At 36.7% G+C, this 22,414-nt stretch overlaps 3 protein-coding genes and 3 pseudogenes across 13 annotated transcripts; 2 read left to right on the forward strand and 4 right to left on the reverse strand.

Moving 5' to 3' along the window:
* Positions 1 to 658: 658 nt before the first annotated feature.
* LOC104744449 (uncharacterized) lies at positions 659 to 4,500 on the reverse strand. Of its 11 annotated transcripts, none has more exons than XM_010465503.3 (19): positions 4,335 to 4,500; positions 4,144 to 4,234; positions 3,963 to 4,040; positions 3,812 to 3,871; positions 3,613 to 3,717; positions 3,410 to 3,520; positions 3,286 to 3,327; positions 3,006 to 3,119; positions 2,721 to 2,878; positions 2,487 to 2,620; positions 2,297 to 2,403; positions 2,137 to 2,179; positions 1,970 to 2,061; positions 1,840 to 1,888; positions 1,673 to 1,743; positions 1,456 to 1,575; positions 1,267 to 1,352; positions 1,115 to 1,160; positions 659 to 964 (listed from the first exon to the last, which is right to left on the reverse strand). In XM_010465503.3, exons 1-19 carry the CDS (start codon positions 4,370 to 4,372, stop codon positions 932 to 934), a joined length of 1,578 nt encoding a protein of 525 aa, XP_010463805.1. In that variant the 5' UTR covers positions 4,373 to 4,500; the 3' UTR covers positions 659 to 931. The 11 variants fall into 11 exon arrangements, with proteins under 11 accessions (XP_010463805.1, XP_010463809.1, XP_010463808.1 ...); XM_010465507.3 differs by having other exon boundaries at positions 2,487 to 2,593; positions 4,335 to 4,479; XM_010465506.3 differs by having other exon boundaries at positions 2,487 to 2,596; positions 4,335 to 4,479.
* Positions 4,271 to 8,139, forward strand: LOC104744450 (uncharacterized). Its single transcript, XM_010465508.2, has 10 exons — positions 4,271 to 5,004; positions 5,187 to 5,574; positions 5,695 to 5,889; positions 5,988 to 6,206; positions 6,287 to 6,353; positions 6,442 to 6,654; positions 6,872 to 6,963; positions 7,056 to 7,238; positions 7,327 to 7,463; positions 7,642 to 8,139. The coding sequence occupies exons 1-10, from the start codon at positions 4,880 to 4,882 to the stop codon at positions 7,847 to 7,849; spliced, it is 1,827 nt and encodes a 608-aa protein (XP_010463810.1). The 5' UTR covers positions 4,271 to 4,879; the 3' UTR covers positions 7,850 to 8,139.
* On the reverse strand, positions 8,113 to 10,950 carry LOC104747979 (pentatricopeptide repeat-containing protein At3g03580). Its single transcript, XM_010469681.3, has one exon. It carries the CDS (start codon positions 10,936 to 10,938, stop codon positions 8,287 to 8,289), a length of 2,652 nt encoding a protein of 883 aa, XP_010467983.1. The 5' UTR covers positions 10,939 to 10,950; the 3' UTR covers positions 8,113 to 8,286.
* A 4,732-nt stretch (positions 10,951 to 15,682) lies between these two features.
* Positions 15,683 to 17,112, forward strand: LOC147926182 (F-box protein KIB4 pseudogene; annotated as a pseudogene).
* A 1,369-nt stretch (positions 17,113 to 18,481) lies between these two features.
* Positions 18,482 to 22,414, reverse strand: LOC147926183 (DNA-directed RNA polymerase II subunit RPB1-like; annotated as a pseudogene).
* LOC104747981 (DNA-directed RNA polymerase II subunit RPB1 pseudogene) lies at positions 19,063 to 20,568 on the reverse strand (annotated as a pseudogene).

The following is a 22,414-nucleotide window of genomic DNA, read 5'->3' on the forward strand; positions in this document are numbered from 1 at the left end:
ATCATTAGTATTAAAGTTGATTGAATGATGATACATGATCATCCTCTCTTCTCTTGTAAAGAGTAACTGTAACACCCAATTATATACATTTATGTAAATGATAATAATGATTGATTACACACATCTATTTGCACATGCCTAAAGTTGTCCCCCTTTTTTTCTTTCTATGTTATGCCAACTAGCTAAAGTTTGGTGTATTACTGTAATTTCAAGTTTTAGAATCAACTCTACATGTTTTCGTGATTCATGTGTCTAATCCTTGCTTTTACTTTATTTCTTTTTTTAGCTTTTATCAGCAATTACTGAAATACTTAAAAAAACATTTTCTTAACTGATAAAAATAGTTGCTTTTTCATTCGTTGTGCTCTCTCATAGTATATGATAAACTCTTAACTTTTCTACCACAAATTCAAATTACACCAGAAGACGGAAAAGAAAAAACAAAAGAAATTAGTAGTGTACAGTATAACCCTTTTATAACTATTTTTGCAGCTTTTAAAATTACCTCGTAAATGTACCCATTTTGTAGAACCGAATTAAAAATAGAACGCATCATAAAGGAATATTAAATGGAAAGAATCGATCTATTATTTGAGAAAAAGGAAAAAAAGAAAAATGACATTAAAAAAAAAAAAAAAAAAAAAAGGAAAAAAAGAAAAACAAAGAAGATTCCGACGCTTTTAGCTTCGGTACAAACTACAAAGTGAATGTTACAGTCTATTACAATATAAGATTTTCTTTTTCCTTGTTGAGAAAAAACAAAGCCCTAAACGACAAAAAATTTTAATAATAATAATACAAAAACTATAGCGATAACTCAATCATACTTACTCAATTATAAAAAGATATATAACTCGCAGTCGCAGACACAATTTATTAAACTTGATTGAAGAACTCGAGGATGGATCTGTTCTGTAGTCACTTAACTTTATTAAACTCGTCCTTTTCTGCGTTCGTCCAGTGCCTGCCTCATCAAATAAGATTGTTATTTACAAACTATACAGTATTACACAAGTCAGAACTCAGAAGTCACATTTTATGCGAGTTAATAGTTATTTTTATATTTAATTACGCGTAATCTAATCGGTTAATTTCAGTAATTCTCAAAGCATACCTTGCTTTGAAGCATCCTCATCGTCAAGACTAGCGTATCACGCATGCTGGTGGTAATAACGCAAAAGTTCATTATCTTAGGTGTGAGTTTGTAAGATAAAAAAATTCGTAATAAAAAAATTACTGTATTTGCAGATGGATGGATATATTTACCGGATGTTGAGTGTGCTTATAGGATGTGAAGATCCATCATAACTTATTAGAACAAATTGTGTTGAGACTCCACACGGTACTTTTATCTGTATTTTGTTTTGATAAACAACACACACAAATCTTTGTGTTAGATTATGAACAAGAAATGTGAGAAAAGCTTAAAAATTCAGTGTCAAGATTTATTTTTACCTGGAGTTCCTTTGAGTATTTCTCTGAGATCACTACAGCTTCTACGTTGTTCGTTTTTATCTGGTAACTCGATCTCTTCAAAATAACCGTTGCATGTTCCCAACTCTCTGATGAATCCATCTTTCAAAATAACAAGCCACGAAAAAAACGGTTGTTAAAATCCAGACCTAAATTAAAACCTGAGACAGTGGATGCAAGCTCTGGTCTTCATACTTACCAGAAGCTGCACATTAAAGCTTGCTTGACCATGGGATATATACGTGTCTATTTCTGTTTGCATCTCTGTATCTGTATAAGCAAAAAACATTCTCAGCAAAGAAGAGACAGTAAAAGACCTCTTTGCTATCTACAAAAGACAGGGTTAGATTCAGTTGAATACATTACCACATCTGATCTTGTTTTGATCATTAGCAAACAATCTCACTAATTCTCCCTGCATAATCGAAAGAACCCTTTTGTTTAGGACAACTGAGTCATTCATGCTATAGATACCCGAGAAATCCCAGAATTTTACCTGACGACCTTGATCATCCATTGGAATACACTCAACAGCAATCAGTTTATCTACATCATCCGCGGTTACAATATACTCTGGATGGGTGGCTCCTGCATATGTTTAAACCATAGTCCACTTTTTAAATAGCTGAAAAAAGTCAGTAAGACAAAGAAATCAAATCTTACCCTCAATGTATTGTCTTGTGCCATCTTCAAGATGCCGAACCCACTTTTCAAAAAAAGAAAACATGTAAAGCAGGACATGTATTATTTTATCATCTTTTTGATTAGTTTCAAGTTCTTTCTGAAAGGCGCCTTGTAACCAAAACATGTTCAAAAATTCTACCTGAAACATACAGAGAGTGGTTCCTCGAACTGGAAACCCGCAACCAAGAACTTTCTCTCCAGGTATTGCATCTCCAATAATCTGAAATCCATCGATTCCTGGTCCCTCTGTTTCCAAAAGAAAGGTCAGATTAAGATATCTAAGGTTATAGCCACTAGGCTCTAAGAAAACGAAGCAATATTTTTCCAACCTTCATAAACATGAGAAGCAAACTCTTCATTCCCATTATAAGCATCAAACATGGAAGAATTCTCAGCTTTTTCTTCTCTCTCTCGAATCATTTCCTTCCCCGCCACACTACTTAGAGGATATCCAAAATTTTCCCTACCAGTGAGTATAATGAAGCAAAGCATTTTTCACTTGGAAAGAGCTTCATCGGTTTAAAACTAAAAGGCTTAAAGAGAACTGAGAAATGATACCGTACCTTTTCGGCTGCTGGAAATTTCCTTGAGACACACCACCAATCTGATTATTAAATCTCAAACTTTCAGTGTCAGGCGTAAGGTTATGATACGGGTTTCTCGTAACATTGTCCATTGGTGGCAAAAGTTGTTCATTGGTCCGGTAATCATTACCACGATCCTGCATCAAAGGGTAGTATATGAACACATAAAGTAAGATCTCTTCTGAGAAGATGTCAGAAATTTTGATAAAAAAGTCTTTAAGAGCAAATGATAAATTAATTTAGCAAATTACTTGCTGAGACTACCGTGGATCCATAAGAAGCTTGACTTTTCGAATTTCTGGGATCATGGTTGTCTTTACTATTAAACTCTGTTCCAGGTTGATTTTCCACAACAGATGATAATTCTCTAATCCTATCCTGTGATTTAACATTTCGTCACAGCATGTTCGAAAAGATGACAAGAAGAGTATTCACATTCTTGCAGAGGTCTAACAAGGCTAAAGGAAATATGCAGACAACAACATACTAAGTAAATGTGTGTAAATACACTGAAATTTGAGAAACTTCAGGATAGAGAGCTTACGTTGCACGCTTTAGTCTTCCATTGCAACTGATCATGCAAGTGCTGCATAGGAAAAAAAATATGATATATATGCTGAGATTGTTTAGTGTATAAATCTGAAGAAAGACGTAGTGAAAGCAAATACCTTAATGCCGCTGGATATAGCGGTAGCATTTGCAACACGAGGCCAAACACCATACTCAGCTAATAAACCAAGTAAGGACGTCATGAATATATACCTCTCGTCTTCTGTAACCTAAAGATAGAAAGTGAGTGAAGTAAAGACGGAAGTGTAAAAGACATTGAACTTTAACGATTTTTGAGGATACTAAGCCAATGCCAAATTACCTTTAAATCATGTGCCAACTTCAAATTTTCTTCAAGATCACCTTTTCGACGAGCCAATTCATTCAAAGCCGACGTGACAGATTCATTTTGTTTCTCATCAATCGCCTAAAGAATAAGAAACTGCTGTTCAGACCCAGAAACCAAAGGTGAAAACTTTGATCAATCTTATAGATTAGCACACAAAAAAAAAAGCACAAACCACACGAAGATCAGCACATTTTCTTTCTAACCCATACTTCTCATTGAGCAGCTGCATATCCTGTAATCAAAAGATGCAACTTTCACTTTCTCCATACAAGTATCCATTAGAAAGATTCATATGAGCATGATGTAATTATATAAATACACACCTTCAAACAAGCAGCAGCAATTTGTTCCTGGAGACTATGAATCTCCTCTTCTTGTGATCTCACTTTTGCATAAAGTGCCTGAATTTTTTCCAAGCTTAGTTTCTTCTTTAGTATGATTACATTTTTTTTATTTTATTTTGGATTCAAGAAATAGAAATGATAAGATTAAAGTATGAGTTACCATTTCCTCAGGATCTTGAATTAACTTAGAATTATTATTATTATCTTCTAGCTTCCTTGAAGCAGTTGTCTCTTTGCCAATCTCATTATGCCTATAGATAAAGAGAAACAGATCGAGAACAAACGTCACCACTACAACAAACACAGCTTCAAAAATCAAACGATTTTAAAGGCAGAGCAGTAATAAAATACCTTTTGATTGATTCAGAACTTCTTGGATTGTCATCCATGGTGGTGTTCAAGCTCTACAAGAAGACCCAAGCTCGAATTTAAGGTCATCGGATTTTTGTCTTTTTTATTAATTTCATTCTATCTTGAAGCAAAAAAAAAAAAAAAACTCTACCAACAGTCAATTTCAACCTCCACGAAACAAAGGAAATATTTCTAATAAGCCCCTCAAACTAACCATTGTTTCACGATAGCCCATAAATTACCGAAATTACAAAATAGTCTTTCAAATTAACTCAAAAAGTGTCAAAAATTGCTTCGAAGAAGACTTCAGGTGGTTTTTTGTTTTTTCAGTCAAATGTGCTCCCAGATAAATACAAAAAAAAAAAAAAAATCGATTTCGTTGGTAAACCGCTCGGTACAAGGTTGTTGATTTGAGTCATCCAAAAAAGTCGATTTCGTCGATCTAGAAGACGGCGACAACGACGACGACCAACACACTCCGCCGATCAACGGTCCACTCAACGAAGAGAGAGTGACTGGCTTCGTCGTGAGTGAACCTCAGAGAGATGTCGCAGCAAATCAGCGGCGGTAATAATAATATCCCGCTGAGTGAAGTTTACTGGTCTCTCGTTAACAAAGCCGATAAGAAATTCTCCAAGATCAGAGACTTGCCTTTCTATGAACGCTCCAGGTACCTACCTCTCTCCCGATTCCGTTGATCAAAACCGGTGTGAACCTGAGAATCTCGATTTCATTAGAACTGTTGATTAGAGAGTTGCTAGGTTTCGATTCTGGTAGGAATCAAAATAAACAGTATGGAGGAATGAGAATGTGATTCTGATATTCGGATTGTTTGTTCATTGTGTTGATTAGGTATGAGAACTATTTCTTCAAGGTATTTAAGGTATACACACAACTATGGAAATTTCAGCAAGAGAATAGGCAGAAGCTAGTTGAAGCTGGACTTAAGAGATGGGAGATTGGAGAGATTGCATCTCGGATTGCTCAGCTTTACTATGGACATTATATGCGTACGAGTGATGCGGGTTACTTGTCTGAGTCATATGTGTTCTACGAAGCTATACTCACTAGGGAGTACTTCAAAGAAGGATTGTTTCAGGATCTTAATATTGCAAACAAACAGCTTCGGTTTCTTGCAAGGTTTCTTATGGTGTGTTTGGTCCTTGGTCGCCGTGAGATGGTTCATCAACTTGTTGATCAGTTTAAACGGTTGATTGATGAATGCAAGAGAACATTCCAGGTTTTGTTTCTGTAAACTCTTATTTTCTCCATCTTGACTACATTCTCTCCCCGAGCCTTAGACTGTTTTTTACTAGAGATGCTGTCTTTATCTATCTTTTTCAACTTTTCATGTTATCAGGAAACTGATTTTAAAGAATGGAAGGTGGTGGCACAGGAAATAGTTAGATTTCTGAAATCTGACACTGCTTTTATGAACATCAGACCTCTAAGATATAGTCCTGTTCTGGATCCTAATTTTGATGCTGGTACACCGCGTGCAACTAGGTCTTTAAGGTTGACGGATGCAATCTTAAGCAGTTACTACTATAACGAGGTAGTGTTTTACTTGTTCATGTTTAGTTTGAACGCCTAATGCCTATTTAATATTCTTACCCTCTAACGTTTGCAGTCTTGCTGTATGATTTCCTTTAGGTTAAGTACTCAGAGCTCACGCTCGATTCTTTTAGAATGCTTCAATGCTTAGAGTGGGAACCGAGTGGTTCACTATATCAGTCAACTGGTGCTAAAATGGGTCAGAATGCTCCCGTTGGAGTTGCTCGTATTAACTCTCAGAGCATGAATGATCCTACTTTGCCACCTAACCCTCGCAAAGCTGTCCTTTATCGTCCATCCATAACACATTTCTTGGCTGTAAGTGGATATCAATTTTTTTGCTGGTCTATCTAAATGTGAAACATCCTCATTCTCTGAACTCTCTTTTATCTTGGTAGGTTTTGGCCACCATTTGTGAGGAGCTACCTTCTCATGGCATTCTTTTATTATATCTGTCTGCTTCTGGTAATGTGTGTAGTTTAAGTCTCTTATTATGCTGCTTCTCTTTGGAATATTGAGTTCCTTAGCTTTTAACATTTGCATTTCCATTCAGGCAAGAATGGGCAGATTTCATCATCTCCTTTGAGTGGTAGAAATGCAACCAGTGTTGAGGAAAATATCTTGAGAGACTTTGATTCTCATACAATCAAAGAAGAGAGAGACCCATCACTTCAAATTACGCCATCTGGTCAGTCTTTGAGGCAAAACAGTGAGGACGCAGTCAGTACCCCATGTGGTTTGTCTTTTGGCAGTCATGGGCTCACAGGTATATCCATTCCCGATTTTTTGAAACTTTCATGTAAACATTCATCTAATACTATTAGAATAGAGACACATACACCAAGTAATAATTAGCCATGTATAACTTCTAGAGGGCAGAAGGACACTACACTGACATTTCCAGACATTCATAAAATTGAACTCTGGTTTATCTAGAATTTGCTATTGTCTGAAGTCTGATAATTGAACTGTCTTTCCCACAGGATCAAGCTACATCTATCCCTCTGATTTAGTTCCATTCACAAGGAAACCTCTTTTCATAATCATTGACAGTGATCACAGCACAGTTTTTAAGGTTAGATACACATGTCTCCATCTCTCTTATGATAGCATTCATTTTTTTACTTATTTTCATAATCATTTATGTTTCTTCCTTAAAATGTGAAGAATATTTGTGGAGCTGAGAAAGGAGAACCAGCAGCATTGCTTCTGTCTCCATCACATGCTCCTCCGCTAATCTCTGCTGATTTCTCTCGTCAACCTAGTGGTAGCCTTTTCACCATTTTTCTCACTGCACCAGTCCAAGCTTTTTGCTTGTTAAGTGGGATTTCCGGCTCTGATATGGAAACGGTAGGTAGAGATAAAGCTTTATCCCTTGTTTGGTACTTCTTTTTCATAACTTTTTCTTGTTTGCATGCTGACTACTGTCATGTGTCAGGATATTTTTGTTAAGGCGGAGAAGCTTCTGTCCTCGTCTATGAACGATTGGGCTTCGACATTGGCAACATCAGATACCCTGCACCTAGTTTGGTCCCAGACACTAAAAGATCCCTTCTTGAGACGACTGCTCCTAAGGTAAATGTTTCTCTTCCAAGTTCTAATACACCTTCAAGATCTCCTAAAATTCCAGTATCAATGAAAAAACAAACTTTGATCTAATAGAATATTATAAGATTGGAGGTTCATTTTTGGATATAGATTGTGTAGGAACAAGGAACATGAACATTGTTGGTTTTGTCTCTCTTATCTGCAGATTCATTTTCTGCCGGGCTGTCTTGGCACTGTACAGTCCAGTCTCTAATAACAAACAAAATCAGCCAGAGTGCTTTCCGTCTCTCCCGGAATCGCTAGCACCAACTGCTCCTGCGGTTCAAACTGCTGTGCTTCAGATGGCTAATGTATTTGGGGCTACAAGTAAGTTTACTTTACCTCAAGATATCACAATGCTCGAAAGCCTCTAAGAAGCTACCTCTGCGACTAGATAAACTTCAGTCTGAAATATTCTTGCGCAAATCGGGAACCTCGATTTGGTCAATGCTTTCTTCAATGTCCTTGGAGGTTTATAACCAAACCTCTTTTGATATTTATGGTTGAAGAACATATTTGATGTGCGAAATTAACAAAGTGTATGATACAGAACATGTGATTGGCTCTGATGTATCTTCATTTCAAAAACATGTTTTGTTTTTTTGGTTTTTGTATATTGATTTCAACTTTTACAGTCTAATGGAAATTTACCATCTTCTTTTTATTCGATCAAGGGATATAAGAGGTTCTCCATCTGAATATGTTGATTGCACTTTCAGTATAGGAGAATAAATTGCGGTAGGTTTTTCAGGATACATTTTAATGAAACAGCAAAGCAAATCCATGCTCTGAATTACATCAAAGAAACTATTCACCACCGATCTTTGCAGCTACAAGTGCCGTCTTTGAAGAGATGAAACCGATTAGCATCCCGCACTAATATCTCACGTCCCACGATCTTCGATATCAGCTTTGTGACTTCATGACAATCACCACAGACACGAAGGTTCTTCATCACTTGCAACGGCGTCCCTGGTTCTGTGTTCAACAGTCCAAACGCAATCGCTAGTCTCTCACTGTGCCCACAGATCAAACGTCTCTTCTCTTCTTCTTCCTGTAGATTCTGCGACACATCCCGTGAATCGGGTACATACCCTTCTTTAGCCATTAAACTGTAAAGTATCTCTAGTGACTTATGGATGGCTTCCGACTGAGGTGCTGAAGTATCTCCTGCACGGAACACGTGAACTTTTTTACAGATTTCGATCCAGCTATATCCCGGATTCTTCTTGATGAGTTTATCATTCAACGATTTGCGGATTAGGCTCACTTTGTCCCATTTTCTTAACGCTGCATACGCGTTTGATGCTAGAATCGAGTAACCTGGATCATCCGGATTCAGTTCAATGATCCTCCTAGACACTCTTTCTGCGGTTTCCATATCCCCACTTGTTCGACAAGCTCTTAGCACAGATGCCCATATGCTCGCATCAGGTTTTATCGGCATTGCTTGGATAAATTCTTCGGCTTTCGAAATCTTCTGAGACCGTGACAGCAAATCAACTACACACGCATAATGTTCCAACATAGGGTCAATTTTGTAGTGAGTTTTCATCTTCTCGAAGCAAGCCAAGCCTTCTTCTACCAAACCAGAGTGGCTGCAAGCATAGATGATGGCAATGAAGACAACACTATCGGGAACAATACCAGATTTTTCCATTTCAACAAAAGCTTCAAGAGCTTTCTCACCCTCACCATACATTCCATATGCATAGATTATCCCTGTCCATGTTACAACATCTCTTCTACTCATACGTTCAAAGACTCTAAAGGAACTCTCCAAACAACCACATTTTGAGTACATTTCAATTAGTGCATTCCCTATTCGCAACTCAGATTCATATCCAAACCTTAACAGACAACAATGGATCTCCTTGCCTAGTCGTTTTGCAGCAAGTGAAGCACACATAGGCAATGTAACTAAGAAAGTAGCCATATCAGGCACCGCTTCACTCTTCCTCATTTGAGTAGTTACCTGCAAACCAGTTGCGAAATCCCCAAAACGAACACAGGCTGAAATAACCGTGTTCCAAGTCACCGTATCCCGAGTTCCCATACTATTGAATACCTTCAGTGAATCTCCTACTTCCCCGCACTTTGCATACATATCAATCAACGCATTACCAACAGAAAGATCGAAACTAATTCCAGATTTTGTCACGTTCGAGTGTAGCCCTTTCCCAAATTTCAAGTCTGCAAGACGCGTGGAGACAGATATAAGCATCAAATAAGTGACGTGATCCGCTTGCTCTTCCATGATCATCATCATCAACTTAAAGAGTCTCATGGCTTCCAAAAGATCTCCGTTTTGTATATATCCATTGATTATCGAGTTCCACGAAACAGTATCCTTACATTCCAAGCCTTTGAAAACATCTCTTGCAGTGATCATGTCACCACACTTTGCATACACATCAATTAAAATGTTTTTAACAGTAGTGTCAAGCACAAAGCCAGCTCTCAACACATGCTCATGAACGTACTTTGCTAAGCGCAAGTCCCGTAAGTGTCCACAGGCACGAAGAACAGAACTAGCTGTTAACATATCTGGCTTGAACTGATCTAAATTTTCCAAAAAAAACCTCACAGATTCTTCATACATCTCTAAGTTGAGATATCCGCAGATTATAGTATTGTAACTAATGGAATCTCGAACAACCATCTCATCAAAAACTCGTCTTGCATCTGTTGGTCTGCTAAATTTCAAGTACATTGCAAGTAGTCCGTTGTTAACCACCACAACAGAGTTAACACCTGACTTGAGAGCAAAACCATGAAGTCCCTGTCCTTGTTTGACAACCAGCAAATTCCCAAAGGCAGGCAAAACACTTGAAACCGTGAAAGAATCTGGCACAATCCACCACTTCCTCAACTCATTATAACCATCCAAGGCTTCCTCGTAGTAACCATGAGAACTATACCCAGAAATCAAACTGTTCCAAGACACAAGATCTCTCACAGGCATTTCATCGAACACTTGTCGTGCTCTACCCAACAATCCCATTCTAGCATACATATCCACAAGTGCATTGCCAACATACAAATCAGATTCAAAACCCATCTCCAGAATCTGTTCATAAACCAAATCTCCCATCTTTGCATCGAACAATCCCGCGCAGGCTTTGATAACCGAAGGAAACGTGTACTTATCAGGAGAAACCTTGGATTCCCGGAGTTTCCCGTAAAACTCGAGGGCTTTAGGGAACAAACCATTCTTACAGAACGCTCTGATGATTGAATTCCAGAGGTAGACATTTTTGGCCGGAGAAACTCGCCGGAAAACAGAGAGGGAAGAGGCAGGTTCACGAAATTGAGAATACTTGTCGATAAGCTTGCCGGCAAAGAAGTCGGAGCTGTCAAGACCGAGACAGATCACAAGGGCGTGGGCTCGACGAAGCTCACTGAGGTTAGATGACGATGAAAGAGCTCTCGAGATGAAAGACGATGATGACACTCTAGTCATTGAAGAGTTATTATTATTGTCCTTTTTACCTCTCTTTCATTATTTTTAGTTACCGGATTTTAACCGGGATAAACCGGTATTACAACTATTTTAACCAATAAACTAATTTAACCGGTTTAAACTCGTCACATCAGTTATACACATACCGGCATCAGCGTCATTTGGTGTTTTTAATTTTTAGAATCGAAGAGTTTGATGTTTGGTGTGAGATGTTATTATTTTATGACTAGATTGTGTGCTTGTCTGACACAATTGTGTAAATAATGATTAATCTAGTGAAAGATAGTAATAGTAATCCTTTGCCATCATCTTTTTTCACTAGTCATAAAAATGAAACTTTTACACATGGGAAAAACTATGATTAGTAACAAAATTAGGAAACTGACAAAACCAAAAAGATCCTTAATTAATTAGAGGAGTCTACAATATTTTTATCCAGGCGGAGTCTGCGGCACGTAAACTTTTTTAGCTTCGCAAGAAGTTGGTTACCATGCGGAAACGAAATAACACTAACAAGATTAAAAAAAAATTTACCTTACAATAACAACTCAGGGTAATTTGCAAAGTGTTTTAGACAGTTTTAAAGCAACATCAATACCAAATTCATATAAGTAGACAATACGGCTTGTATATACACTAATTAAGACACTGACTTTAAACTTGAAACAATATCTTTTAAAGCACTTTGCATCTTAATCTAACAAGTCCTATTGAAATTGCTACCTTCTCTATGAAAGTATTTCTCTTTGTAATCTTATGGCACCCTAGAAGGGTATTCTCCACGATACACCTGGGGAGAGACAATACAATTATGAGCCATCATCGGCACTTACACCTCTGTTCTAGTATCAAAGCATTGTGGTACATGCTGGGTTGGGTGTGATTACGGTTCTGACAGAGGAGAAAACTTGTTTCCCCATCAAGTTCTTCCTCACCCTGCCTTCTTTCCTCTTCAGCCTACTACATAGAGATGTCAATTCTCTACCTAAAAAAAAAAAACTATTGTCAATAAACTGCAATGTCTGGATGCAGTCATACTAGACATCTGGTGGAAGAGTACATAAGCCTTACTCTTATATACGATGATGTGGAGCTCCATCTTGTTTTTGTTTGTTTAAGTTTTGGTTGTGTCTAATTATCTGATCTAATTAGTGGAGGTGTATTTGAAGAAATTAATTTGTTATAAAATAATTAATTTGTTTATATAGAATGATAAGATATGTATATATAATTCCTATATAATTTTACAAAATAATATAGAGACATTTATAAAAGTACCTTTCATTCTATACCATTTTGCAAAAATAACCTCATAAAACTTTTTTTTGCCAAACAAACACCCTCACTTTTGTTATCTATTTTCAATAAAATCTTATACTATGTACAAAATGACTAAATTTAAAATTCTAATCTTTAAATACAAAACCTACACCTCCTCAAAATTATATACTAAATGTTATCAAAGAATCTAATCTAAAAGAAAAATCCTAAAAAATTACTTTAACATATTTTGAAATAGTGTTAAAAGAGTACAAAAATGAAATTGTCAGAAAGGGAATATTTTTAAATACAGTATTTCTAATAATTTCTCAAAATATAAAATAGAAAAAAGTCACAACTGATTTTGTTTAAATAAAAACAGAAGGTTTAAAATACTAAAGAAAAAAAATTGCAAAACGATTACGGAATAATAAAATATTCATAGTGAATAATGTTTAAAGTAAAAGATCTTGGTAAGATGCAGATTTGTGTGTATTACTTAAGTAATCGCATGGCTAACAAACTGATTTACTTGTGGGAGAGTATGATGGATTCGATTGTTTTAGCTATTATTTATAGAGATAGAGTAACGTAATTTGTTATTTATAAAGATAGAGTAACCAAATCTGGTTTGTTTCCTATATATAGTTAGTTACCTCGTCATACATATTCATGACAATATAAATTAACCAGTTTATTTCCAATTATTATACAGTACGTCCCAAAAAAATATTAATATTTAAAAAGGAATGTTTTGTTGATACGAAAATATCTTATTATTTATACATGTATGAAAGCATGAATTTTTCTTCTTTTTTTTTTTGTCAACAATTTTTCTTCTTTTTATGGATAAAAATATTTCTTCTTTCTTTAACGAATGGGATATATACGCCAGGAAAATTTTAATAATATCATTCAAAATCATGGTAATAACTTGCTGGATAAATAATAAAAATATATATAACTTGAATTGTTGAATTGCTCTTTTGCAGTGACTCTGTTTTTTTGTTCCAAAGTTTGCAAATCCTTCGAGCCTACTTAAACTTGGCTCGAGCAGCCCCATGCGTAATTAGATTTGAGTTTAACAACCCATCCCAAGAGTTTAGATCTTAAGCAAAAACATTCCCTCGTTAGTCAAACAATGTCTAGCTAGGAACAAGGAACGAAAAGAGTTAAAAAGTTATAATTGACAACATTCACAAAATCGAAAGAGGTTGATCAAAACCAAAATTCGTCAGGAGTTTCCAAACTAAGCTAGTCATTTGTCAAGCAGTCTAGTCTTCACAAAGTGCGGGGATGAGAACGTGATGAGCAAGCTTTATCAATGACACAAGTGCTAACTCAAGTTAAGCAAAAGGGAACCAGAGTTAGTATATATAAGTTAATCTCTGGTTGAGTGTTGTCTTTGTTGGACGACAAAGGAGTTGCACATGTCGTGAGAAGGACAGTTTGTCCATTTGATGTTCAAGAATGGTTTCGGGCAAAACGAAAACGTTTTTGGAGGGGCCAATTCAGCCTTTAATTTGCAACAGCTCAAGTCCAAGGGTTTTAACGCCTCTATAATTCCATCCTTATCGCTCTTTCTTTCTCGGAATGGTCTGATTTTACCGGGAAACCATAGTATGGCCTGATTTAATTAGTATACACCCATCTTCATCTTGTCTCTCACTCACCGTCACCTATAACACCACTTTATAGAGGCGTTAAAACCCTTGGACTTGAGCTGTTGCAAATTAAAGGTTGAATTGGCCCCTCCAAAAACGTTTTCGTTTTGCCCGAAACCATTCTTGAACATCAAATGGACAAACTGTCCTTCTCATGACATGTGCAGCTCCTTTGTCATCCAACAAAGACAACTCAACCAGAGATTAACTTATATATACTAACTCTGGTTCCCTTTTGCTTAACCTGAGTTAGCACTTGTGTCGTCATTGTTAAAGCTTGCTCGTCACGTTTTCATCCCCCGCACTTTGTGAAGACTAGACTGCTTGAGAAATGATTAGCTTAGTTTGGAAACTCCTGACGAATTTGGTGGTTTTGAGCAACCTCTTTCGATGTTGTGAATGTTGTCAATAACTTTTTAACTCATCTTTTCGTTCCTTGTTCCTAGCTAGACATTGTTTGACTAACGAAGGAATGTTTTTGCTTAAGATTATAAACTCTTGGGATAGGTTGTTAAACTCAAATCTAATTACGCATGGGGCTGCTCGAGCCAAGTTTAAGTAGGCTCGAAATATTTGCAAACTTTGGAAAAAAAAAAACAGAGTCACTGCAAAAGAGTAATTCAACAATTCAAGTTATATATATTTTTATTATTTATCCAGCAAGTTATTACCATGATTTAGAATGAAATTTTTACAATTTTCCTAGCATATATATCCCAGTCGTTAAAGAAAAAGAAATATTTTATCCATAAAAAGAAGAAAAACTCATGCATTGGAACATGTATAATAAATAAGAATATTTTTTCCTATCAACAAAAATTCTTTTTTTATAAATTAATATCGTTTGAGACATACTGATATATATAATAATATATATAATAATTAGAAAAAGGAAACTGGTTAATTTCTATCATCATGAATATATATATGACGAAGTAATTATATATATATATATATGTTTTAATAGTAAAAAGGAAACAAACCAAAAAAAGAAAAAAAGACATTTAACAAATTAGGTTACTCCATATTCTATAAATAATCATACTCGGTAGCTAAAACATAAATAACCAGTAGCTAAAACGAATCCATCATACTCTCTTATTCGATTGCGCGGTAGCCGAAGAGCCATTGTCACAATGGTTGACTTCAAGACTGGCGACACAATATGTTTGAAATGTGGCCTCGTTCTAGAAGGTTAGTCGAGCACTAAGGTCCAGGTTATTGATTGTCGTTGTGATGGTGGTTCAGGGTGGACATTTTGTACACTTCATATTTTTTATTTTTTAATCATTTTTTAAAATGTATTTTAAGTTTTTCTATAACATGTATTCTTCTGTGAAATCACATGAAATCAAAGATATTTTTGATTTCAAAATAACAATGTTTGTTGTATTTGAGCCTTTGTATATTTTTATTTTAAACACTTATAAATGTTAAGATTCAATAGGAAAAATAGATAATTTTCAAATCCAATAAATAATTTTATTGAATATCACTAAATTTTAACTAATATTTGTAAAACATTAAAGCAATAGTAAAAGATTTTGACAGAAAATTTACACAAGTGGTTTAATAATATGATTACGCTAGGTTTTTAAAATTAAATTAAATCTACTACTTAATAAACTTCCAAAACTTATAAACCAATTAATTAAATAAAATTATAAAGACCGGAACAAAAACCACATCTCTTTTCACCTAGTCGACACCGGTCTACTCCGGTTATCTTCATCTCCAACGAGTTGAAAAATTCAATTACAGTATAACAAAACAAGTGACAGCTATTATATTTAAACCGGTGCTTAACCAACCCTATTTCTTTAGTCACCAAAACTCAGACTGACACAAACCCTAGATGAGCGATTCCTTGGAAAAGACATGCAACGACGATTCAAAGCAGCCGACACTAATCCTGGACCTGATTATATTGATCTTGGAACGCTTGAGCTTGGCTGATTTTCATCGAGCCAGATGCGTTTCTACAGAATGGTATAACGCTTCGAAATTGTGCGTCAGCGTAACAACTCCATGGATCGTCCTCTTTCCAAATCCATATTGGAATAGCAGCAACAATGATTCATCATCATGTAAGTTGTTCGATCCTCGTGACCATAGTTCTTACACTGTAAGAGATATCGGGTTTGATATGGCTAGGAGTCGTTGTTTGGCGAGTTCCGGTAGTTGGTTTCTTATGTTAGACCATAGAAACGATTTTCACCTTTTGAATCTGTTTACTCGAGAGAGGATTCCTCTTCCGTCTTTTGATTCCATTGCCACCGATGGAGTTTTTGAGAATAAGTGATTCTAGCTTTTGGGTTACTCTCAATCACGAAATTACCAAAGCTTCTCGAAGAAAAACTTCATATATGGTTATGCACCTTAGAGTTGGCAAAACGTTTTGTGGGTAGATGAAGAAAGCAGAGATTACTTAGTTGTTTGGAACTTTGATGGCCTTTTTGCATATCACAAGAAAGGAGATGACAAGACTGTCTGGAAAGTGATTCAACCTTTAAAGAATCAAGGATGCGTCGATATGGTCTTTAAAGAAAGCAAGCTTTACGTGCTTAGTAATACTTGAGTCACTGTTCTTGATTTCTCCCGTGGTGTTCTTCAGTGGAATGTTATACCTAAAGGAACATTCAAACAATTGCAAGCACATTTCAATTAGTGTGCAATCCCTATTTGCAACAATTGAGTTTCAGATTTCGTTCATTATTTGACGGCAAGAATCTTGTTGTGACTTTTGTCTGGAGAAGTTTTGATCGTTTTAAGCCATGGGGATCCATATCCTCGTAATGGATACGGATCTTATAATAGATGCTTCGTCAACGTCTACAAGATGGATCCAAAATCATTAGAATGGAGCATAATCAATTTTATTATAGGGGATGAGGCATTGCTTTTGGCTCTAGCTTGGAATAACGGTTGCACCTTAATTAAGATGGAGTTGTGAAAATTTGCATATAGATTAATACTTGTATTGACCAGCTTTATAGATGCAACACAAGTAGTCTACGATATTCTGATAGTTATATCCGTGTCTACCATACTGAAACCAAGAAACTGGTCCAAGTGTTTCACCCTCTCGTACTGTTTCGTTTCCAATATCTTTCAAGCGTGCTTGTTGGTTCTTAAATGGTTTGCTTTAAAGGCGCTGAACCAAGTTGTGTCTTGTGGTAAGGGTGTGGATGATCTTCTTTTATATTTGTGGAACAAGAGTATCCCTTAATGTGGTTTTGCCTCGGTTGATAATCAGTTTGGCTTGACCGTTATAATCAATCACACAGCTCTTCCTTGGTTTAAGTCAAGAGATTAAAAACCATACCATGTTCATGTAGAGTATATATAGGCACTATAGTTCGTACGGATGCAATAACAAGCAACTAGCTTGATAAAAATTTCCTAAATATGACAATTCTCGAAAGCAATCGAGAAAGAATGCATCATACTACCTAACTTGCAATATTAAAAAATTGATAATTTGTTGATAGTCCAATTACAATTTTGGAAATTCTTGTATATTTGAAAATCCAACGTATGTACCTTGATTTCAAAATATTTAAATAACGAGGTTTGTTGTATTTCAGCCTTTTTATATTTTTAATTTTAAACAAACTCAATAGAAAAATTAGATAATGTAAAAAATCCAATAAATATTTTTATTGAATAACACTAAATTTTAACTAATAGTTGTAAATCATTAAAGCAATAGAAAAATATTTTGGCAGAAAATTTATGAATGGTTTAGTAACATATGATTCTTGTTAGATTTCAAAACAAGTTTAAATCCACTAATTTAGTAAACTTCTAAAATTTTGTTGGCCAACAATAATTATGTTTTTTTTTTCTTTCTTTTTTGTCTCTTTCAAACTAGATTTAGTTTTAAATTGAAATGATTAGAAGCTAATATGTTATAAAGAAACAAAAAAAAAAATATTATAAATTTGATTGATGGATTACAAGAGCTGGGGCATGGATCAAGGTCTTGATATGGCTACTACTACTGAAAGCATGACCTAGCTCCTCTATGACCGGTTTTATAGCTTATTCCACAATGTGTTTAGTGTCTCTACTGATCATCTTGCTTGTCGGCTGATGTAGCATTTTAAGAGTGTTAAATACATGCCCAATAGATATATACACACTACTTCGATGTCATTCATCTTTTCTTTTCCCAGTTCCAATTATATATACTTTTGCCAATTTCAGGTACAATATATTATCTTCCATCTCTTAACTGACAAGTTAATCTACTATTAAGTTCACTAGTGAATGTTTTCATCTTAGTAGTTTGGTGGACATTTAGGTTTCACGACTGGGTGGTTTGGATATGATCTTCAGAACAATTTATTAACCTATTTTAAAGGTCAATATCTATTTCTAATCACCTGTGTAGTTAGACATCAGGGAGAAGTATGATTGTTCAAAAAAGTATATTCAAATCAAACCTTACACCTTATCATATATATGATTTCTATTACCCAGTTGTAAGCTAGAGAGTTTTGTGAAAGCTATGAAGCAGAACACACTTGAGTTTCTTCCTATCTGTAGGCCTTCACCCTGCTTCACTATCTTCTTAGTCCCTTTGTAGCAGCTGGGAGATTGAGGAATGTAACTAACTAACTTGCTGAAGTTGGGCTGTTTCCAGGATTTCTAGGGCTGTAAGAAGGAGGCGGAGGACTAGAAATTGGTGAAGTTGGGCTGTTTATAGGATTTATGGGGATGCAAGGTGAACTAGGAGTATAAGAAGGTGATGTGGGACCGTAGGAGGGTGAAATAAGAGTGTAGGAAAGTGATGTGGGACTGTAGGAGGATAAAATAAGAGTTTAGGAAGTCGATGCAGGACTCTAGGAGGGTGAAGTATGAGTGTAGGAAGGTGATGCGGGACTGTAGGAGGGTGGAGCTTGGCTGTAGAAAGGTGATGAAAGATTGTAGGAGTGTGAAGCTTGGCTGTAGGAGGGTGGAGCTTGGCTGCAGGAAAGTGATGCAAGACTGTAGGAATGTAAACCTTGGTTGTAGGAAGGTAATGCGGGATAGTAGGAGGCTGAAGTCGGGTTGTGACTTGGGGATCTGTGGTGGTAAATTGGTGATGTGGCCTTGTAGGCTGGGGACACCAGGGTGTAACTTGGGGAGGTGGGTAGATAAAGACTTTCATGGCTTTGGCTAGGGGAACTGAGATAGCTTGGCGACCGTACGTAGCTCAGGGAGGTGGGAGGATAAGGAGTTCCTTCGATAGGTATATTGGGACTGTTGCCAGGAAAAGGCTTGTCCCCAAGGGACTCTCTGGCTTCTATACTCTTCAGCATCTCTTCACACACGTAATGTTCAAAAATACATGTCCCAATTGGTGCAATTTGACCCAACAATATATTTTCACTACACCCCGTAAGCAGTCGGCCTCAGCACAAACTGTAGCATCTTGCAGGATCTCTACTGTTTCCTCAAAGGAGAATCTCATCAGAGACTCGGTGTCCTTCCTATTGATATCATGTTGTGTGATAGCCATCAGATAGCCGCGATAGGTCATGTTATCAGCCAAGAGGGCAATATGCTTGTGGTTCACGTAAGTGCCATTAAAGGATATCAAAGCACACAGTTCATTTACTAAACTACAATGAACTGCCTCAATTCTGATAATGTTTTTTTTTTTTTCAACCAATTGATTGCTTGTTGTCCTCTTTGGATCCACATTTTCTTTGCCCATAACGGTTAAGAGATTAACACCTTCTGTGACTAAATCCACTCCTTAGACGTCTTAAATCCATCCTCCTTATCAAACCTGCTTTGTGTAACCTTCTTGATGCAAAATCTGTTGATGATTGGAATACCTTTAAGAACCATATTTGAAAGAGTGGTGCTTGCAATCTTTTTGACGTAGGAAACCTCATCACCTTTTTCTTCTTCTGGGACGATAAGGCGAATTCAAAGGATCGGGTTTCCGACATTATCATCAATGTAAATGCAATTTAAACCATTTAAACTGTTGACGATTTTTGTTGCAAAATCAACTAACGTCAAACTGTTATCATCCATCATCTCACGATTAAGCACTACACGAATCATCCAAGGAGACATTGCACCCAAATACTCCAAATAATCCAAATCCTATTCTTTCTAACTATAGACCCTCGTGACCTCCTCCAAATCCTCTTAAGTAACAGTAGTCGTCCGATCTAGGTCATTCAAAATCTCTGAAGCTTGAGTAACACTTCTGAGAATAGTACACTCCAAAGAACATTGAATCGTCTTAGCATTCTCTTCCGACCTGCTGAATTTTTGGGTGAGGTAGACAGATAAGGAGTGTGTTTTGGGACCTTTAGCTATGTTAATAAGCTCTTCCAACCTGGGAATACCGGTCGAAACATTCTTTGTAGTAATACCAGCATAATGACTGTTCTCAAAGTCATTTGCAAAGTTGGTTCTCCAATTGATTGACCAGCAACACAAACAATCATTTTCACAAGGGTCACAAGTGATTTTTGAAATCTCCATTCAATCTCTCTAATCACCCGTTCAAAATCATCCCAACTGAGCTTGTATTCCTCCAAAACTCTTTTACTAGCAAGAGTGCTACGAAGCAACATGTTGAAGAACATGGTAGCATTTCTCTTTGCATCCACACTAATCGCATCATCAACGAGATAACCAACAGTTTCTCCTGAAGCTTAACAACAAATTTAACAATTTCAACAGGTTGCAATTGCATAACCGGAATCAAGAGCGGGACTATAGGAGGGTGAAGTATGAGTGTAGGAAGGTGATGCGAGACTGTAGGAGGGTGGAGCTTGGCTGTAGGAAAGTGATGAAAGACTGTAGGAGTGTGAAGCTTGGCTGTAGAAGGGTGGAGCTTGGCTGCAAGAAAGTGATGCAGGACTGTAGGAATGTAAACCTTGGTTGTAGGAAGGTAATGCGGGATAGTAGGAGGCTGAAGTCGGGTTGTGACTTGGGGATCTGTGGTGGTAAATTGGTGATGTGGTCGTGTAACTTGGGGAGGTGGGTAGATAAATACTTACATGGCTTTGGCTAGGGGAACCGAGTTGGCTTGGCGACCGTACGCAGCTCAGGGAGGTGGGAGGATAATGAGGTCCTTCGCTAGGTATATTGGGACTGTTGCCAGGAATAGGCTTGTCCCCAAGGGACTCTCCGGCTTCCATACTCTTCAGTATCTCTTCACACACGTAATGTTCAAAAATACATGTCCCAATTGGTGCAATTTGACCCAACAATATATTTTCACTAACACCCTGTAAGTTGTCGGTCTCAGCACAAACTGCAACATAAAGAATTTTTACTGTTTCCTCAAAGGAGAATCTCATCAGAGGCCCGATGTCCTTCCTATTGATATCATGTTGTGTGAAAAACATCAAATAGCCACAATAGATCATGTTTTCAGCCAAGAGGGCAATATGGTGGTGGTTCACGTAAGTACCATTAAAGGATATCACAACACTCAGTTCATTTACTAAACTACAGTGAACTGCCTCAATTTTGAGAATTGTTTTTTATTTCAACCAATTGATTGCTTGTTGTCCTTTTCGGATCCACATTTCTTTGCCCATAACGGTTAAGAGATTAACACCTTCTGTGACTAAATCCACTCCTTAGTCGTCTTAAATCCATCCTCCTTATCAAACCTGCTTTGTGTAACCTTCTTGATGCAAAATCTGTTGATGATTGGAATACCTTTAAGAACCATATTTGAAAGAGTGGTGCTTGCAATCTTTTTGACATAGGAAACCTCATCACCTTTTTCTTCTTCCGGGACGATAATGCGAATTTGAAGGATCGGGTTTCCGACATTATCATCAATGTAAATGCAATTCAAACCATTTAAACTGTTGACGATTTTTGTTGCAAAATCAACCAATGTCAAATTGTTATCATCCATCATCTCACGATTAAGCACTATACAAATCAGCCAAGGAGACATTGCACCCAAATACTCCAAATCCTATTCATTCTAACTATATACCCTCGTGACCTCCTCCAAATCCTCTTAAGTAACAGTTGTCGTCCGATCTAGGTCATTCCAAATCTTTGAAGCTTGAGTAACACTTCTGAGAGTAGTACACTCCAAAGCACATTGAACCGTCTTAGCATTCTCTTCCGACCTGCTGAATTTTGGGGTGAGTTAGACAGATAAGGAGTGTGTTTTGGGACCTTTAGCTATGTTAATAAGCTCTTCCAACCTGGGAATACCGGTCGAAACATTCTTTGCAGTAATACCAGCATAATGACTGTTCTCAAAGTCATTTGCGAAGTTGGTTCTCCAATTGATTGACCAGCAACACAACCAATCATTTTCACAAGGGTCACAAGTGATTTTTGAAATCTCCATTCAATCTCTCTAATCACCCATTCAAAATCATCCCAACTGAGTTTGTATTCCTCCAAAACTCTTTTACTAGCAAGAGTGCTACGAAGCAACAGGTTGAAGAACATGGTAGCATTTCTCTTTGCATCCACACTAATCGCATCATCAACAAGATAACCAACAGTCTCTCCTGAAGCTTAACAACATATTTAACAATTTCAACAGGTTGCAATTTCAT

The sequence above is a fragment of the Camelina sativa genome, chromosome 15, assembly GCF_030686135.1.
Source record: "Camelina sativa cultivar CO46 ecotype springtype chromosome 15, ASM3068613v1".
Classification (NCBI taxonomy): domain Eukaryota; kingdom Viridiplantae; phylum Streptophyta; class Magnoliopsida; order Brassicales; family Brassicaceae; genus Camelina; species Camelina sativa.

Coding starts and splice junctions, on each gene's coding strand:
- LOC104744449 (XM_010465503.3), bottom strand. CDS start 4,372: ATGGATGACAATCCAAGAAGTTCTGAATCAATCAAAAG. Junction 3,872..3,962: donor TTGCTGCTGCTTGTTTGAAG/GTGTGTATTTAT, acceptor TTTTGATTACAG/GATATGCAGCTGCTCAATGA. Junction 3,521..3,612: donor AGTTGGCACATGATTTAAAG/GTAATTTGGCAT, acceptor TTCTATCTTTAG/GTTACAGAAGACGAGAGGTA.
- LOC104744450 (XM_010465508.2), top strand. CDS start 4,880: ATGTCGCAGCAAATCAGCGGCGGTAATAATAATATCCCGCTGAGTGAA. Junction 6,964..7,055: donor ATCACAGCACAGTTTTTAAG/GTTAGATACACA, acceptor TAAAATGTGAAG/AATATTTGTGGAGCTGAGAA. Junction 7,239..7,326: donor CCGGCTCTGATATGGAAACG/GTAGGTAGAGAT, acceptor GTCATGTGTCAG/GATATTTTTGTTAAGGCGGA.
- LOC104747979 (XM_010469681.3), bottom strand. CDS start 10,938: ATGACTAGAGTGTCATCATCGTCTTTCATCTCGAGAGCTCTTTCATCG.